The sequence below is a fragment of the Spodoptera frugiperda genome, chromosome 25 (genome assembly GCF_023101765.2).
Source record: "Spodoptera frugiperda isolate SF20-4 chromosome 25, AGI-APGP_CSIRO_Sfru_2.0, whole genome shotgun sequence".
Classification (NCBI taxonomy): domain Eukaryota; kingdom Metazoa; phylum Arthropoda; class Insecta; order Lepidoptera; family Noctuidae; genus Spodoptera; species Spodoptera frugiperda.
This window is the reverse complement of record NC_064236.1, coordinates 18,977,389-18,998,638: the sequence shown is the minus strand read 5'-3', so window position 1 is coordinate 18,998,638 and position 21,250 is coordinate 18,977,389. Positions and strand designations below refer to the sequence as shown.

Genomic DNA, 21,250 nt, shown 5'->3' with positions numbered 1-21,250 from the left:
ATATTTACAGAAAACATTATGAAAATAAAAATCACATTACAATTTTTTCAAAATAAGTAGACTGACGGCAAATTTGGTAGATCTACCTAAAAGTTGGTAGATGTGGCAACACTGATACAGCGCATAGTAAAATAAGGCGGGCTATATATTTAAGAGATAGAAATGGCATAGACGTCTCACTTGCTCCAAAACGCTAGTATGGTACCCTCGCGCTCATGATCGGCTGAATTATTTTTATGTCTGGCCCTTACGATTTGTCTGGCTCAACAAATATAGCTTAAAAATAGTCCTCTAATGCCCGAATACTCAATCGTCTCTCAAATATTTAACGGCTGCTTAAATCATTGAGCACGCCGTTAAATTCTAGTTTGGTATACTCAAAGGTTAGTTATCTATTTAGGACCTACTTAAAATTAAGCAATGCTCAAAGCCCACTTAAATGAAAAAACGGAATACTGAAACGTTAATTAAAGTTGAGCATGTGTCAAACTTATGTCAAAGTCCACTCAAATGTAAGGGTGGTCTGACGTGCTCCTAAACAGTTTGAAGGCTTGTTATCCTGTCATTTTGCTTTGTAAAATTATAATTTTGCTAGTGAATTTGTGTGCTTAAAATGTCTTTATCGTCGCTATCTTCACTTTCCGATGATGAAAGTCGTCCAACCCGAAACAATGTTGTGAAATTAAATGCATTCGAACAATATAATGATATGGAATTTCGTGCACGCTTCCGTGTTTCCAAAGAAACAGTTTTGTATTTGGATTCGGAGCTTGGAAGCAGCATCAGGCCTTTTACGAAGCGAAACAGAGCTCTGCAGCCAATAGACCAAATATTAATTACGTTAAGATTTTACGCCACAGGCAGTTACCAACGTGTAATAGGAGATATCTTTCATGTCGAACAACCAACTGTTCACCGGATTGTGCATAAAGTACCAGCCAAAATTGCCGGCATGAAATCTTTGTTTATCAATTTGCCAAGTAGTTAGGACTGCACCCATATTAGATTAATTCAATTATGATTGGAAATGCGTATAGGGCATTGAAAGAATTTAGGGCATAATAATTTAAGGTAAGTAGTTAGAAATGAATAAAGAATTAAAAACAAATTATAATAGTTTTATTAATATTAATATTAGCGACAGGTTATGGGTGTTTTATATGTAAATATTATTATATATCTTAAATGAAATAAAATGAAGTCAATAACAAGAAGATAAAAAATAGTTTAAAATATGAGAATTGCAAAACTTGAAAATAAATATTTGATAAACCTCAACAAAATGGCAATAATTTCAATATTTGCACTTCTAGTTTGTATTTATTTATTGCCATTTTATTGAGGTTTATCAAATAGGTATTTATTTTCAAGTTTTGCATTTCTCAATTTTGAAATACTGTTGTTTCACATTGCCATTTCCTTTAGGTCTTTCCCCTGAAATATAATATTGTACAACATTAATAAAAGAAAATAAAAATAAACCATTCAGTAACAATTACTAACAGTTTATTACTAGTAAATTTTGCTGATCTTTGTGGCCTTTAGTTTAGTCTGTAGACCCAACAGCAGCGGAAGCTTCTTTGCCATCTAGTAAAGATTTTATACATTTTAAAATTTTGATCATTTTTATAATAATTATAATTTTAAACATTTTTAGTTTGATACCAGTTTTCTCATGTGATTGTATACAAACAATGCTTACTGCACTGTGGTTGGCTGTATCATCATCTAAAATAAAGAAAAGTAAAATAATGGTTGTAAAACATTTGATGGGAATATGAATACCTAAGTTTAGGTATATCTCACTAATTATTATAATGTCATGTGATGGGTCAACTACAGTTTACAGTTTACATTAATAAAATATATACATGAATGTAATAAAATTCATTACGGTGAAATTAATTCAATCTTATTACATATATTATTATTATTGAATTAGCTATATGATCAAAGTACGCTGCGTGAAACGAATACGTAATTTATTCTGTAACCGAGAACATGCTTTTTGTGCACGATGTGGCCATAAAGCAAACATTTAACGGCTGCTCAGCTAACTACAACTTAATTTGAATTAACCTAGCGTTTCAGTATCCCATTTATATTTGAGCAATGCTTATCTTAAAGTTAGACTTAACTAACGGCTATGTTTAACTGACGTTCGAGTATTCGGGCATAAGTAACATATATAAAAATCAAACGTCAGAATATAAGTTAAGTTAGTCTTATTTTTACTAACCTTCCTCACCTGATACCTGGGAATCGGCCATCTATCCAACTTAGCTGGTACGCAGGCGTTCAAGGTACATATAAAAGCTACTCGGTATGTGATACCGAGTAGCGTTTTGTCTTTCAGAAAATAAGTAATATCTGGCAGGGCTGGGCTCTTACTCTAAGAGGTATAGTCTGGACGCAAATTATTACGGTATGATTATTTTCCGCTCTGAGGACGGGTGTTTTACTCTTCCATTTATGTTTAGATTCGTATATCAATATCAAGATATCAGAGGGGAAAGAAAACAGACATACGAAACTTTCTCGTTTTGATGATGTTGCTAAAACGCGACCACCCTTTCTATACATATGTCGGTAAATAATTGAACTTATGTAGTTGTATAAGAGCCAGGCAATACTTTTAGCAACTTTAGTCATTACGGCTCGTGTTAATCCACATGTCTACTTACACTCACACTTCATCTTCATCTTTGTCTGCCCAAACTAATATCATTATGTTATGAAGAAAAAAGTTTTACTGCCTCATTGGTCAAGTGATCACTAGTGCAACTGCCGGATCTCACGTCAAAAAAAACTTTCAACGAAAATTTCCTAGTAAAGACAAAGTCCTTAAATAATTATAAATAAAAATCTCAGTAACCACAGCAGGGCCTTGAAATTGTACCAATTGTAAATGGCAATAGCTTACAGCTAGATAAACATGCTATGATAGATGAGATGTATCCCCCTATCAACATCAAAACGCGAGACTTTATGTTTACGTTATAGAGTTGTCCAGTGGTCATAAGTGTGACTGCCAAGTTTTGAGTGGCGATTCAGATCGCCTCTTCGTTTATACTAAAACATTAACAATTGGCTAAAAACTTATCTATGTCTATGTGTAAAGAAAGAACACTTTCGTTTTTCAAAACTCACAATTTGATTCACACATGACCATGATCATTAACGACCCCTAAACCATCTCTTGACTAAAAGCTACATACCGTAAGGTAGTACCTAAACTAATCGTTTACTTGTACTGCCACTTATAAGCTGGTGAAACTGAAAATGTTAAATGTCCTCAAAATTTAGAAGAGATTGTTTAAACGGACAAATGTAATGTAGATTATCGCGGGACAAAGTTCGAGTAAACAAATGAAACAAGCTTTGTTCTGTAGGGTTTATTGAAATTGACGCGTTGCTGACGTAAGCCCAAACCACAGATTTGTGGGGAGGCCTCGCTTTTAACGTTAAGCCTATAACACGAAATTAAAGATGAAATATTACTAAGGGTTATTATTCCGATGGATTGCGTAACTTTATATTATGTGGGCGTTTAAATTGACTCAAGTAACAATTATAATCCGCAAATTACTGTGTCTGGAACAAAGTATAATTTGCGTCTAATTCAAGTAATCTCAGGTCTAGAATTGTGACCGACGCATCGAAAAGACTTGCTTCGGAATAGTTAGGAGGGGTGACATTCGTACCACTTTGGAGAGCAAAATTTATAAAACCCAGCACCCCTGTCTAAGCCCTAAGGAAAATAAACGGGTTCCCTCTATCTGCTAGAATATTAATGCTCCGAAATTTGTTTGGCATAACACACTTGGCAGAATCTTCTTTAAACGAATATACATATGGCATAAAAGTCATATAATATAATTATTGTTTTGCCGAATGTTTATATGTACGAATTTACAAAGGCATACTTTTAAGATGGCAGAATTTTATTTGGTATAATTACTTTTGGCAAAGCTTAATTTTGTGTAATTTCATTTCACATAACGTTTATTCAGAACGACGATTATTTGGAATAATTTCACTTGACATATTAAGAAGATGGTAGAATATCATTTAGAATAATTTTATTAGGCATAATTATTGTGTTTTTTATAAAGTGTAAACATATTCTTAATCTTAAATTAAAATATTGTCTTAAAAGTCTATATGTCGTACTACTAAAATTGTTGACGTGACAGAACCGAATCGCTGCAAAACCGACTGCAAGTAGTCTTGTCTGCCCTACCCCTAGAGTGCAATTTAAAATTGCATAGGCGCGGAAGGGCGAGGCGGCCCACGGGCTGAGGAGCAGCCGGCTAGGACCGAACCGCCGCCGCTGATGCTGGCCGGCGAAGCCGGCCATCAAGCTGAAGCTGCGGTGGTGAGCGAAAGCCGTCTGCGACGATTAGCGCGCGTGGGACCGCTGGAGCCCTGCAGCGCCGAAGCCGTGACAGAACATGCTTGCTTGCATGCTGCATATTGAATGCTTGCTTGAATGCTGCTTGCTTGCTTGCTTGCATGCTGCATGCATGCTTGCTTGCATGCTTGCAGATGACTCTTTCAATTGTTATGAAAAAGTATGCCAAAAGATGATTAACTTGTGAACTTTCTGATATATGATGGTTCTACTTTTTAATTATTATGGGTATCAATTTATGCCTAAAGATAATTCTGACTTACAAAATTATGCGTTATTAATGTATTGCAAATGATGGTATACCGAATGATTTTCTGCGAAATGAAGTTTCTGCCGTGCGTTGTCATGCAAAAAAAAATTATGACCCAAAAAATTCTGCTAATAAAGGTAGACCCAAAATAAACCGCGAAGTCCTAACAATAGGGTTCCTGTATTTACCCGTTGGGCACAGTTGGTAACCCTAAAAACTTGACGTCATACATGTTCATTTTAGCTCAGTAGCAAGTAAATTGGAAATAATTATAGTTCGCTACACACGCCATGTGTCGCGCCGACGTCGCGACGTCGCCTTGTGCAGTATAGAGTATCATTGATGCATAGCCAATTAATTAATAATACTCAGAGTTGAGTGTCCCCAGGTCTCGACCCCCGTACTTATCTGCCTACACCACCCTCGGGGAGGAAGGGAGGCAGACGAACAGGATTCCATTTTATACTTTGTTTTATCAAAATCGAAGCTATTTTAGTAAAAGGAAAAACATTTGTAAAAACAATTTTGCATAAACATTAAACATTCGTATTGAAAAAAGGTATGAAAGTAGAATTACAAACAAGATTAATTTTGTTTGTTAACTATTATAAAGTTTGCTTTTGCCTAAATAACTGTGTGAATTTTTGTCGCTCGTTACTTCTGATGATTTTTCTTTAGTATTCTATTCTAATACGTTCCTTCTCTACTCGGCTTCAACACAAAAGTCTATCACTCGCTGGAATTATACTATTGGCATTGAAGAAGTAACATGTCTAATGCCTATCAACACCCTTATCAGGAGTCTATCCAATTGAAAGCGGGCCATCACTCGAACAAAAATAATCAACTATCTAGAAATACACAGAAAAATAGGTAAAGAGCAACAAAATATTTCTACAATTTGGTGAAATACTTTTGACTGTCTCAAGAGCACATGGGCGAAGTGGGCACTAAACGAAAAACTTCTATAAATAATTACTTACGCTAGAAGACACGTGTAGCAATATATTGTTGAGTACTGTAGATGTGAAGCGATCGAAATCAATAACAATTACTTAGACAACTCTCGAAATATTGAAATTGTAGTCTAGTAAAATCACGGTTGTTGTTGGGAGACACGGTCCCGGCCGGCGCACCACCTACCTAGGTGGTGCGCCGTGCGCCTCGATCGATAACTGCACGGGTCCAATACATACGTTATTAAACTACATATATCACGCATGTATTTTGTACATAGTTTCGACGTTGAACACAGGATTTTATTTGCAAAACTCACCCTTCCGTCAAAGAATTCAATCATCCACACGAGAAAATAAAATGAAAATAACACTCGCTTTTGATCCTCTGCGAAATTAATTGAAACGCTGTACTGTGTTGTAATAACAACTCAATTACGTCAAAAGCAGACCGCCGAATAAATACAGTGAAGGGGTAGGGTCCGGTTTGGTCTGAGGGAGCCAGCTGGACGCTGGCGAACGCAGACACCTTTCATTAAACCCTAAATGAAGGGGTGCAATTTGACCTTCAAAACCCTACATGCAATCTCGTCTTTGTTTATGTACACTGTACAATCGCGCGTCGTTTGTTTTTATGTACTTGTATTACCGCCCGGTAAGGACGCGGCATCAGTAAACAAATATTGTGTACTCGTGCGGAAACGGACGGGAAAATTATTTCCCTTTATATAAGTATTTCGTTGTTTTGGTAACGATAGCATAGGTATGCAAACTTTTATAAATGACTAGCTTTTGCCCGCGACTTCGTCCGCGTGGTTGTGTTAGTGGTTGGTGTTCAAAATGCTGCCATAAATATGTCATGTAAAATCTAAATTACTTGAGAATATGTTACTGTTAGCATTTTTAAAGATATGTATTCCATAGAGACCACGACCGCCGATTCATCATTTTATAATCATGATGAAAAGTAGCCAAGGTTATCTATATTATTATTCCTTAATTTATAGGAAATTATATTGCCTATCAATAAAAAAATACATTGTTTCGTTGTTATATTCCTTCCTACCTACCTTAATTGAAATTAACAATGTATTTTTTAGCCTATGTTCTTTTGTTTATCATAAAGTATCTAAATACAAAGTTTCACTGTTACAGATTAAAAATTGACGAATTTCCATATCAACATTTATCCCCCCTTTTTACCCAATCTCCCCTATTTTTTACAATAAAAAGTATGTTGTTCCTCAGGGTCTATTCTCTCTCTGTACCAAATTTCATCAAAATCGGTTCACTGGTTTAGACGTGAAAGCGTAACAAACAGACAGACAGACAGACAGAGTTACTCTCACATTTATAATATTAGTAAGGATAAGGATTGGAGCTCGCAGACAGCGTGGGCCGTACTTATAGTGCTTAATACCCTTTCAAGAAAATTTTCTACGAATTTTATAATACTCTCATTAAAAATATTTCCGAAGGGCTTGTATAGAGTGCAGATAAAATTGAAATTCAGTGAACCATACTGAAGATATCTGAGTAATCGTTGAACTTCGATAATAAGCTCTCTCGTTAGGAGTGTATTGTCAATAACGCCGCTAATGGTCCTATTTATACGCGACTTACTTGCTTCATGTCGCCAGGGTAGTTTTTCATATGAATTCGTTGGCGGGGAATCAATTATATTATTCTTTTTTACTTTATTTGCTAGGTATCGTTATTACGTTTCATAATGTCAATAATAGAACTAATATGGTCGACCTACGCTTCGGAAAATGAGTTCGAAATCGATGTATGTATTTACTACTCTGTTTGATAAAATTGTACCTTATTGCCGTGTGGTGACAGCAGAGTAGAACAGAGTAAAATACACATATTAATTAAGTTTAGTTTTAAGTATGGGAGAGTTATGTTTCGGCACGAATGGACCGGCTCAAACGGAGTGACACCACGGTCTCACAGAAAATCCACATGAAAAAACGCTTGCGTTGTTTCTTTTTGTGAGTGAGGTTACGGGATGCCCAATTACCCTCCTTCCTAATCTTTCGATTTCCCCAACAACCCTTAAATACCTTACCCCTAAAATGTCGGCAACGCACTTGTAACGCCTCTGGTGTTTCGGGTGTCCATGGATGGCGGCGATTACTTACCATCAGGTAATCTGTCTGCTCGTTTACTGGCTTATACCATAAAAAAAAATACATTTTATCATCACCTTTGCTCGTCCCGGGGATGTAGTAAGACGGTACTAAGGGACTGCATATTTAACAGGAACCGAGCAGAAGCGCTCTTTGTTAAAGCTATACCTTTTAAACTGCGATCTCCGTCCAAGCGTAGAGATTATGGCTTATTCTTTTCTACAGTCAAGAATTGAGCTGTTAAGAACTTGATGTTAATGAGGTACGCAAGGACGATAGACACTAAACTGATACGATTCTGATATACCTCTTTGAATTAATTTATACATTGATGAATCTCTTTATGCATACTTGTCGACTGAAAGTACTTTGTATTGACTCATATTATGTTCACGAATTTTACTTTACATTTAGTAGTGCGACTGATTGGCAATAGAGTAAGATCCCAGAGCCGTAAGACACAACTTATTTTCTAAAGCATATAACCGTCGGTTCTCAGTAGTACTACTGAGAACCGACGGTTATTTTACTGTACTTTTTAATGTTTTTTTTTTTATTTGTGGTGCTTGCCCAGTGACTGGTTTGATTTCTAGATTGGGCCAAGTATCGACGTATTTTAATTTTTTCGTAAAATTTTATAACCGTGCAAAGAAATTTAAACGCTCTAAGCGTTCCCTCTAGGAATTTTGAGTTAAATTTTATTATTGTTTGTTAGTTTTTCTTGTTTTAACGCTGTCCCACACCAAGATTTTCTCCCCGCATCGTGAGTGCGTTACCAAACGTACAATTTCATATACACATAATACTCATAGCCGAAACAACAATTTGTGGATTACACAAAGAGTTAGTTAGTAGATAAGGTTTATAGAAAAAAAAGCGAAGTGGTAAAGCCAGACCAAAACGTGTAGCTAGTAAGAGAGTAGAGTTGCTGTTTGTATGATTTCTGTACGACTCTCGATCTCGTTATCACAAGGTATGGCGTGGTTTCATTTTTTAAGGTTAATTCAGGGGCGTAGCTAGTATCCGCCGTGTGAATTATACGGGGCCCCTGGGCTATGGTTCCCCCAACGTGCGTAAGCAAAAAATACTTAAAAACCTTCTTTCTTGATTAAGGATTGGCATAAATAAATCACCAAGTTAGGGGATCGCCACCAATGACTAAAAGTCATTGAAGTGAGAGTGCTACTGCCTTTGTGTCGGTGGCTAGTCGCTCTTTTTGAATGTAAACGAGGGGATGAATGGAGGCTGCAAAGAGTGCGAACATATAAAATGGTCTCTGTCGATGGTCCAGTTAACGCATTCTCTCACTCTCACACTCTCACTCTCTCACTCCTGAATATAACTAATATCAGTTATTTTTACATAAAACTCCCGCTGCACACCACCAAAACACTCCGTAGCTACTAATTCGATTCGCGAAACTTGAGCAAGAATATCATATCAAAGCAAAAGCTTTTCAAATTATACGTCTTTCTGGCCCACCTTTTATTAATATTACAATCCATACCTATATCTATCGCCGATTTCAATCTGAGTTTCATAAGTATATGACAGTACTTCAAGACAATATACAATCTAACTTTTTTATGAAATAGGGATTTTTTTTTTTTGGATTTGAGGAAACGGATCACCTGATGGTAACTATACCGATGGTACCCGCAACAACAGAGGAGTCACAAGAACGTTACCGACCTATGGTCAATTCAATAAATAAGTTTTAGAATTGAACATAGTTAGGTAGTACTGCTAGTAAAACACCGATTTACCTTTACTAACTAGTACATACATACATGTCTCATAGTAAATATTCCTTTTGGACTTTAAACTATTAGATGTATATGTCACCGGAAAATAACAAGATCCGTAAGTGTATCGTATAGTATTATAGTTTATTTATCAATTTACTGAGATATTTATAAACTTTCGTAGGATTCTAAACGGGAGATAAATTGTAATATTTTAGAGCCAGTCCACACGGCGCGTCGTCGCAGCGCTGTCCTTGCGTTGTTTTACATACAAATAACCAAGGTGTTCACTCGTCGCAACGCACACATGACGGACAGCAGCCCCCAAGAAGAAGCGAGAGGGGTTGTACTCGTGCGACGTCTACGTTTTTGTATTTAAGACGTGAAGACTGCGTCATAGTAACGCTGCGATGGCGCAGCGCCCGTGTGGCCGGCTATGCATCAAAATATTTGAAAATGTGGACGTAAAATATTATCTCTCGTTTAAAATCCTACGAAAGTTTATAAAATTCCTAGTAAATTGATAAACTTACGAATCTCGCTATTTTCCGGTGACATATAGTATAAATTAAGAATGCAATAAAAAGACTTACCTCCTGAGGAGTTGCGGTATCTTTGCAGACGAGGACAGCGTTTTCCAGGGCCTTAGCAGCATGGAAGAACGCGTTGTTCTTCTTGTAACACTCTGAGGCTTTCAGATGGCAGTCCTTGGAGTTGGCTGCGTCACGAGCAATGCGGTAGCACTGGGCTGCAATAAAACTGGCTTTCAGCAAACTGCTATCTATTGAATTTTTACTTATTTATTCTATTTGTGGATATTATTTTATATTCATTTTCCTGAAGTAATAGGTTAAAACTAGTATAATACTAACGAAGATGTGGATAGAAGTTAGATCATAAAATTATTTGGAGGCCTTCAAATCTTAGTTCAATACAACGTGGGCTTGTGTTAAATACAAGCACAACCTAAGAAAAAATCATTTGGTCTACCTTACTTTTTTATTTTTATATCGTCACGCCTTTTATCCCCGACTGTTTATGCAGAGGTGCACATTAATACACGTAATGCATCTGTACAATATACACCCACTTTTCACCATTTGTGTAATAAGTCCCATGTAATAGGCGGTGAGCCTATTGACATACTATATTTAGTAATGTACTGTAAAAGATAGAACATAAAACTTATTTGGGGGCCTTCAAACGTTCTTGATATACAAGTAAAAGCGCAACCTCAGAAAACTTTATATTTTGATCTATTTTATTTTTGTCACAACATTTCCACTTATTCAGAATCTACATTAGACCGACCTGACCTGCTCTCGCCGAGGCAATAAAAATTTCAAACAAATCTATTCTCATAGACTAACCTTTTAAAAGGGTATACGGGAATAAAGTAGAACTTTGCATAACAGATTTATGAGATAAAACGTTAAATGTTATGTGAAAATGATATTAATATGAAGAGGATGAGTTAGCTCTCGATTTGATGGCCGCAGTGACGTGTAGCATGTGGTGCGTATAGAACACTACGTTGTTTTTATAGGAAACTAGCTTCTGCCAGCGGCTACGGCCGCGTTCCCGTGGGAAAAGTATCCTATCACCCAAATCAGCCATACCCTGCCTGTATACCAAATTTCATTTAAATCCGTTCAGTAGTTTCAGCGTGATTAACGGATAAACATCCAAACTTTTATAAAGTATGACTGTGATGTGACTGAAAAGTATGACTTTTATATGTAAAGTGTGACTAACCGCCGTACTCTAAATCATTGAATAATTACTTAAGCCAGTGCTTAGCAATTGTTTTCGGAACAAAATCGTTACTAAGGAACAGTTTAAATAACCATTAAACGTCTCGGAGTAGGGAGTACAATCAGTAAGTTACTATCTAAACACTAAATCAACAGAGTACTGGCATTCCTACACACCGGTAAATTGGCTGCTCAAATGTACAGTCTGTAGTAGTCTTCCTGCTTCCCCAATAATTGCTCTAAGGACGAGGAATTTAGGGAACGAAAACTTTACCAGGGCAAGACACGCCTCGCAAATTCCTTTTCTCGGAAATATATTAAAAAAGGTATTGCTTGCAAGCGAAGAAGTACAACAAATTTGTTATAGAACTCATCCCATCTATCGTTCATATCGCAAATATATATATTTTGTTGTTATTTATATCACGGACTGCTACGAGGTAGATAAGTGTTGGCACTGAGGTTAAACCAGATTCGACAGCATATTTTTATTACGTGAAGTGGCTGTATTGTTTTAATTAACAATTACTACAATCATTGCATTACATCTACCTACCTACTTAAGTACATACATCCGAAGGTTCAAATCGAAACCTGACAAGTACGAGTACCAAAGTATACATTTGAAATCGCTTATCTGCTTTGAGCAAGCTTGGTCATAAATGGTCATTCATTTTCCGTGTCAGAAGAGGCCTTTGCCCAATAGGCATAGAGACTTTAGACTGCTGTAGGCTGATCATCAGTCATCAGAAGTGACATCAGAGGACTATCAAGTAAGGGGAGATAATGGTGATGATAAAATGACTTGGATGGAAAGAAAAATGAAAAAAAAAGGAAAATGGATATTTATAGAGCGCTCCATAATAATTTTACATACCTGCTTGGCTGTATTCATCAGCTGCCGAATCGTAATCCGGCTTCCAACGGAGAAGGGTGGTCTTCAAGCTATTTGGACATAAACATCAAATTATTATAAGAAGTTATAAACAGGATACATCTCAACTCTTAATGGTATGCAAGCCAAATTAATTTATCATTTAGGAATTAATAAAAGTAATTAGAACTTTGCCAGGAGATGGATTGACTTTGTTTAAACGTGTAGACAGATCATCTAATGCCCATGTCTGACGGTAACCAATCGATCCCGCCTGTGAACACCCACATCATCAGAGTTATTTGAGGATTTGAGGACAGATGGGCAACAGATTACGTTTCTCATTTTTATCTCTTATTCTGTTGTTACACGTTTCGCATACAAACAAGAGTTGAAGTAATATGTAGTAAAATACAATAAAATCTAAATACAGGTCAATTATATCTACTTTATCTACACATAGCATAATTTCAACGTCGCAAGACAAATAGCAGCAACATAAAACATTCGCCATTGGTATAGATGAAAAGCCAATCTTCGCTGTGCATTCTTTGAGCTTCTATACATTAAAAGCAAAGTCACAAATGATAGACCACGGCAAATAGGTACTGTTTAAGATAGTAGGTAAGCATTTTTAAATCAGATAAAGTTTTACGACTCTCATTGAAATTACTGTCTCTTTGGTCGAGTGATCGCAGGTATAATTAACTACCGAACATGGGTATCTCGCAGATAAACCCAGGTAAATACTATTGACCTTTTTTCGCAATAAAATTCTGAAATAACGACTGGTGCATGGCAATAAACTCATCCCTTGTAACACTGATGGACTCACTCACATAACTGGTATAAGTCAGTACTATTCAATATAGTACCTATTTGCGCACTTCTGTCTACCGTTCGCAGCTTAAAAGAGCGAAGATATGATTAATTTATAACTTGGAACTTGCTTCCTTTATGGCAATAGACTTGCCCTAATTGGATAAAACTGATAACATAATTGTAGAAAAAATAATTTTATTAGCACTTCAAACCTGCTAATTCTTTCAAGTAACTAACAATAAAGGACATGGTACCAAGTGACGACCTAATCAGGGCAGTAAGAAGTTGGAATCAGGTCCCTTCCAACCGACTGATCTGGAACTTTGCATAACAGATTTAGGAGATAAAACTTAAATGTTATGTGAAAATGATATTAATATGAAGAGGATGAGTTACATTTAATGGCCGTGACGTGTAGCATGGGTGCGTATAGAACACTACGTTGTTTTTATGGAAACTAGCTTCTGCCAGCGGCTACGGCCTTCCCGTGGGAAAAGTATCGTATCACCCAAATCAGCCATACCCTGCCTGTATACCAAATTTCTTTAAAATCCGGTCAGTAGTTTCAGCGGGGATAAACTTTTTATAAAGTATGACTGTGATGTGACTGAAAAGTATGACTTTTACCCAAGTTGACTAACCGCCGTCTCTAAATCATTGAATAATTACTTAAGCCAGTGCTTAGCAATTGTTTTCGGAACTCGTTACTAAGGAAAGTTTAAATAACCATTACGTCCCGGAGTAGGGAGTACAATCAGTAAGTTACTATCTAAACACTAAATCAACAGAGTACTGGCATTCCTACACACCGGTAAATTGGCTGCTCAAATGTACAGTCTGTAGTAGTCTCCCTGCAAAAATTGCTCTAAGGACGAGGAATTTAGGGAACGAAAACTTTACCAGGGCAAGACACGCCTCGCAAATTCCTTTTCTCGGAAATATATTAAAAAAGGTATTGCTTGCAAGCGAAGAAGTACAACAAATTTGTTATAGAACTCATCCCATCCATCGTTCATATCGCAAATATGTTTGTATATTTTGTTGTTATTTATATCACGGACTGCTACGAGGTAGATAAGTATTGGCACTGAGGTTAAACCAGATTCGACAGCATATTTTTATTACGTGAAGTGGCTGTATTGTTTTAATTAACAATTACTACAATCATTGCATTACATCTACCTACCTACTTAAGTACATACATCCGAAGGTTCAAATCGAAACCTGACAAGTACTCGTACCAAAGTATACATTTGAAATCGCTTATCTGCTTTGAGCAAGCTTGGTCATAAATGGTCATTCATTTTCCGTGTCAGAAGAGGCCTTTGCCCAATAGGCATAGAGACTTTAGACTGCTGTAGGCTGATCATCAGTCATCAGAAGTGACATCAAAGGACTATCAAGTAAGGGGAGATAATGGTGATGATAAAATGACTTCTATAATAGCAGATGAAACACAAAACACTGGATATTTATAGAGCGCTCCATAATAATTTTACATACCTGCTTGGCTGTATTCATCAGCTGCCGAATCGTAATCCGGCTTCCAACGGAGAAGGGTGGTCTTCAAGCTATTTGGACATAAACATCAAATTATTATAAGAAGTTATAAACAGGATACATCTCAACTCTTAATGGTATGCAAGCCAAATTAATTCATCGTTTAGGAATTAATAAAAGTAATTAGAACTTTGCCAGGAGATGGATTGACTTTGTTTAAACGTGTAGACAGATCATCTAATGCCCATGTCTGACGGTAACCAATCGATCCCGCCTGTGGACACCCACATCATCAGAGTTATTTGAGGATTTGAGGACAGATGGGCAACAGATTACGTTTCTCATTTTTATCTCTTATTCTGTTGTTACACGTTTCGCATACAAACAAGAGTTGAAGTAATATGTAGTAAAATACAATAAAATCTAAATACAGGTCAATTATATCTACTTTATCTACACATAGCATAATTTCAACGTCGCAAGACAAATAGCAGCAACATAAAACATTCGCCATTGGTATAGATGAAAAACCAATCTTCGCTGTGCATTCTTTGAGCTTCTATACATTAAAAGCAAAGTCACAAATGATAGACCACGGCAAATAGGTACTGTTTAAGATAGTAGGTAAGCATTTTTAAATCAGATAAAGTTTTACGACTCTCATTGAAATTACTGTCTCTTTGGTCGAGTGATCGCAGGTATAATTAACTACCGAACATGGGATCTCGGATAAACCCAGGTAAATACTATTGACCTTTTTTCGCAATAAAATTCTGAAATAACGACTGGTGCATGGCAATAAACTCATCCCTTGTAACACTGATGGACTCACTCACATAACTGGTATAAGTCAGTACTATTCAATATAGTACCTATTTGCGCACTTCTGTCTACCGTTCGCAGCTTAAAAGAGCGAAGATATGATTAATTTATAACTTGGAACTTGCTTCCTTTATGGCAATAGACTTGCCCTAATTGGATAAAACTGATAACATAATTGTAGAAAAAATAATTTTATTAGCACTTCAAACCTTGCTGAAAGTACTGACGCCTGAGGGACTCCGAGCGTTGATGCCAAATTGGTAGACGAGCAGCCATCAATGACTATCGAATTGACCGATCCCTCAGGAAGTCTGGATAAATCCATCTGCACAGATCAGCGGGAAGTCCATATGCAGGAAGCTTGCCGATAAGGCTGTCGTGCCAAACCCTGTCAAAGGCCTTCGATATATCGAGAGAGACCGCTATTGCCTCCCCGTGCTTCTCGAGTTAAGCGTTGGCGATAAAATAATTTTAGCCAGCGGGAATTGACTCCGTTTGGCAGAGAATAGACACGCCTCCTTCAAACCTGCTAATTCTTTCAAGTAACTAACAATAAAGGACATGGTACCAAGTGACGACCTAATCAGGGCAGTAAGAAGTTGGAATCAGGTCCCTTCCAACCGACTGATCTGGAAGCCATTAGGGGAAAACTATGTTCAACAGTGGACGTCTTGTGGCTGATGAACGATGACTATGAACAAAAACATGTTTATAAGATCTCTTTAACTCTTCAGTGAGAGAAGCAACTAATGTGATTTATAAAAGATACCTTTGTAAACGGAAAGGTCACAAAGCCTTGAAGTCACTGATATTAAAGACAAAGTATTGAATCTGACTTGTTGTCAACAACCCTATTGAAGATTATGTTACATTTTCCATTAGACATAATAGGTTTACTCATAAAAGAATTTTCCAATTGACGTCACCTGTCGGGGCGAACCGAACATGGGTATAAGCTAACTTTATTTATGAAAAAAAAAAACTGTTAGTATTGTCCATTTGGGAAAGTGGGAAGAATAGCTTCGTGAAATTCTATAAACTATAGCATCATCGTGTAATAGTTGATGATATAACTGCCATTATGGTGGTTTCGTGTTCGATTGTCGGGTAATTTTGAAGTTTTAAATTTGCGAAACCCTCAATAAAAGTCGTAAATCTGGAAAGGGCTTATTCTCTATTACGCAGGGTACATATATGTATATGTATACGTCAGCATTACATTAGATATGTACACCTCTTCTTCTCAGTAGGACAAAGTAATATTTGATATGCTGCTGCTAAGGCCATATTATTTATAATCAGACGATAAGCGAGTGTTAACTACATCTTTCGAGTAAAATGCCCATCTGCCATTTAGGCAATAATATAGCTGATTATTGGGTGCATTGATATTTATGACATTCCACCTATCCACTATCTAACGCTAGCATACATTTCATTAGCAAAAACATGACGTCATCAAAAAAAAGGTAGACAAATGCCAGGCTATTTTTTAAAATCTTCAGTTAATTTAAAACTTAATTAAGTGATTTTTGAATTGGCTATATCATACTAAAAACATAATCTATACTAGCTTGGCGCCCGCACCTTTCACAAAAGTCAATCTTACTAGTGAAAATCGCATGACAATCTGTTCAGTAGTTAAATGAAGTTCAGTTTTTGTATTCATAGCGATAACAGACAGAAACAGATACGCGGACTGGAAATCGCATTTTTAATAATACGGAGCAATAATGAAACGTCAGTTTCAAAGACTATAACTCATCTATATAATACCACCGAATTTTAAAATAAATAACAACTAAAAGTAACTACCTTCCATTTGACGGTATATTCGCACTATGTAAACTATATTTTTACTAATAACTAGACGAAACGCGGAAAAGTCTTGATAAATAATTCCTTTTATCTCTCTACTTCATTGGTTGAGTAGTCGCAGAGGGGAATGTGTAGGATCTGAGCTGTGCGGTCCATAGGCCCCTAAGGATATTTCAGCGAAATTCATAAAATCGTATTATACCTCTATAGGTATAAATACCTATGTAGGTATTTATTGGAATCGCAGTCTAAATACATACGACTACGGGATTCATATGGCAGTAACCTTTATAAAATTCTAAGAAGAAATAATCACGTAACTATTAACTTAGTTACATTAAGTTTGGCATGATTATGGGATCAAAAGCCCCTAAAATAAAAGATTAAATAACCCTCCTTCTGGCGCAGTCGGGAAAAAAATGTGATCAAAACGAGTAACAATGGAGTTCCTTCCTTGGTCACTCATTTCATTGCTCTTTGGTAAATGCATTCATAGCTTTACTAATGAACTGACTGACAAACTATTTTGAGGTTTCAGTGATCAGTTTGCATGTATGTATGACAATTTTTTTTCTTTTATCAATTTGGCAATCGGTCGCAAGACCATCAGCTGATGTGCTAAGTGTCTACCACGGGTATAACTAAGAGCGAAGCCAGCGCCTCATCTATCTTTTCAAAAACGACCTTTCTTTTCTGTCTACCAGACCCTAAAGGCTGGATGACTAATTGCAAAGTATTATTTTGGTTGCAATTCTTTGTAGTAAAAGTCTCCTTAAACTGCATACCATAAGCTAATTACAAATAAGTGCTATTTAAGAAACCTTCTACTGTATAAGTCATCTGTGAAGGTAAACAGTAATTGCTGGTGTTTACATTACAATCTAATAATATGGTAGTATTCTAAATTGTTATTAGACACATCTTTTTTATTTTCTTAAAAATTACATACTTTCGACGATACATTGACTTCAAATATCGTGGGATGTCACGATTTACTACATTTTATTGGGTAATGTGATGTAACGATCTACAGAAAATAAATCTGTCAAATATTTACTATCAAACAGAGTAGGTAATTAGATTATCTATTTTCTTACACTGGCTACAATCTGACCAGTAACATAACTATCTAAAGTGCATTGTACTTGAATAGTTACTCTTTGGTCCAGAACCTATTTAGCCACACTGACTGCCTACACTTTTACAGAACATTAAGCATCCAATGTACATAGAAGAATAAATTATATTCGATTCAGGTACTAATTCTCTATTAAACTGTTAAAATGCAAATTAATTATCAACTTGAATTTACTTCCATAGTCCATACAATGAATAAAATCTGTAATACATATAATACTTTTAAATCTAATTACTTAATTCTACAAAATTGGAACTAAAAGCAAATAAACATGCAGTAAAACATGATAAAACATGTACCGTGACTATGATGATGACAAAGAACACAGAGTAATGCATCTGAACAGGAATGATGATGTAAAATGTATTCTATACCATATCAATTAAAGATCAAATTACTTTATTCGGTGTATAAGTTCAGCACATTAAATGTGTTTTATTATCTACGAAATGTACCAAAATATGAATAATTATTATTTTACGTACTAATCCATACAAATTATCAAAATAGACTATCTATTAGGGGAGAAAATAGATATAAAATGGTACAATTCTACCTTGCAAGTTGTAATTTTAGTAGATTTTGTATATTTTTGATTGCTTTACATACTTATGGGTACCAACGGGCTATGAGATGAGTGTGAAATGTTCCTTATATGTGTGTGTGAGTATGTATGGGAAACACACACAAAAGCCGGACACACATGAACTGCTTACCTATGTGATGTAAAACAGATAAAAAATAAAAATGTACATAAAGGTTGATGTAAAGAGATTCTAACCACTCTAACGTCCAGCCGCGCACGGCATCCGAACCGCGCGCGACTCGCAAGTTCGTCGTAACAAAAAACCTATATAGCTACTGAACCGTAATGCCTAGAATAAAGAAAAGAATACAAAAAAAAGATTGAAGAATACTGATCAATCTTAACGATATTTTAAAATCTTTAGTTAATCTTTAAAATACAATAAAACGGGTTAAACATGAAACACAAAAAAAAAACAGAATTATTTCTACCTTTTTAGAATATACGGCACAACTATTGCATATTTTATCAATAAAATATTTTTACAACAAACTAGACTCATTACCCTTTCTTTTGATGTATATATGATTATATTCGGTTAACTCTAAGTATTGTAATTAAATCGAAAGAAAACACTACTCGTAATTTTACACATCAAAAAACCTGAGGAACACATTGACATTATGAATTTAGTATATTTCTCTTTGAAAAATGTATTATTTTGCTTATTACGAAATGTATTTCGATATTTTATATACTATTGTAATGCAAAGTATGTAAAATATGTATAAACACTTCATTTTTTTCGAAACAACAATCGTTTGAAGTTAAAATTAGACTAGATTTATCAGCTAAAACTGTGATATTTGTACATCATCGTAAAGCACAAATCTTCTAGTTTATTTTGATGTATAACACTTGCAAGATAAATTAAACAAAACTGTAGTATTTACGACATAATTGTTGGAACTCACAAAAACACTTCAAAAACGAGTCAACTAACTTTAAAAATTTATATTTTGTTTGTCAAAGCATATTACAACGCCATGTCTTATTTTTTCGTCGAACAATTTTTTTATAGATTAATAATAATAAAATTCCAATTAGAAAAGTATAAATTTCACTCTAACTAAGCACTTATTTTCATATTTTTATAGATTTATGAGAGAAAATTTTTTTTTCTCTTTCAAAATCAACTTTACTGCTTTGTTATTCAGAAATGGTAGGACAGTATTTATTTGAAAAAAGAACTTCCAATTAAACCTTTCTGAAAGATCCAATGAGAATGTGGAAAACTAAAATATAAAAATGAAGACGGATTCATGTGTATTTGATTTAGTCTTCATGATAACAAAATAATTAAAAACCAATTTTAAAGTAATGACTTATATGCAGTTTTCAAAGTAAGTTTCTAATGCTAAACAAGCAATTAGTTTATAACGAGGATCGCTCACGATTTAGCTGTGCGAGTCACTAAATTCTATAACAAATCTTTAACATTATTTACAAAACAAGAGCACATTTAAAAGTGATGAACCCACAACATTAAAAATATTAACTTAATTACTGTATACTTACAATTTTTCGGCTGCCTTGCAGTGCTCCCTGGCTTCGAACACTTTAACAGACATCGTGGAGAAGCTTTAAGGATTTTTTTTCAAAGCAATTAAATTGAAAAGTTGAATTATGCACTCAGATAGTGGAAAATCAATAAAGAGCAGAGATGCAGCAAACTCACGCTACCATCTTGCTAACTATTTGACAATGAATGAATGAATAATTCTGCGTCAACATGACGTTTAGTTTGACATGGCAGACATGACACTCATGACAGTAGAACTAATGTAGCCAGTTTGCGAGCATAATTTTACTACCTAGATTTGTGATTTCGCGCGTTTACTTCCATTTTTTTTTTTAGTTTTGGCGGGATGATCTGTAAAACATGGATAATGTATTTTTACAGTAAGTAATGGTATAGATAAGATTTACAATAACATCAATCGAACAATTTTACTAAGATTTATTCACCTAAAACATTATTCATGTTAGTTTAGAGTAATAAGAATAAGTAAGTAAACTGCAGACACCTCGATTTCTATTCACCCGTTTACATTAACGTAACATGAAATAAAATTATTTCGTAAACCTAAACTAGATTACGTTACGTGCGCGTGCGTGTACAATACATGAAATACATAAAACTTTTTGCGGTCCGTGCGTAAAACTAGTTATGAACTACACCGAACACCGCTAGATGGCGATACATGCCTAATCACACAGCAGCGTGTCAAGCCAAGTTCAAGTAATGCTTTACAACCACTAGATGGCGTTACGTTACTTTTTTTTAATGTTAAAAGGGCCGACGTTTGGCCGCTATCATAAAATTAGGTCATAAAATATTATGCTTTACAACCACTGGGTGGCAGTAGTGACTTGAACATATTATACAATAGGTTAAATTAATTTTATTTATCGTTTTTTTTATTATTTGCGAGT

At 35.4% G+C, this 21,250-nt stretch overlaps 1 protein-coding gene across 2 annotated transcripts in view; it reads right to left on the bottom strand.

Moving 5' to 3' along the window:
- The window catches only part of LOC118266173 (gamma-soluble NSF attachment protein), a 59,760-nt gene extending 39,228 nt beyond the window's left edge, over positions 1–20,532 (bottom strand). Inside the window, exons 1-3 of one of the 2 annotated variants that reach the window (XM_035579600.2) lie at positions 20,333–20,532; positions 14,454–14,521; positions 10,094–10,248 (exon numbers count right to left, since the gene is read on the bottom strand). In XM_035579600.2, the coding sequence (XP_035435493.1) occupies positions 10,094–10,248; positions 14,454–14,521; positions 20,333–20,385 (276 nt within the window). In that variant the 5' untranslated portion in view covers positions 20,386–20,532. Of the gene's footprint in view, positions 1–10,093; positions 10,249–12,131; positions 12,200–14,453; positions 14,522–20,332 lie in introns of both variants that reach the window. The other variant, XM_050704261.1, reaches the window with a different exon arrangement.
- Positions 20,533–21,250: the final 718 nt, after the last annotated feature.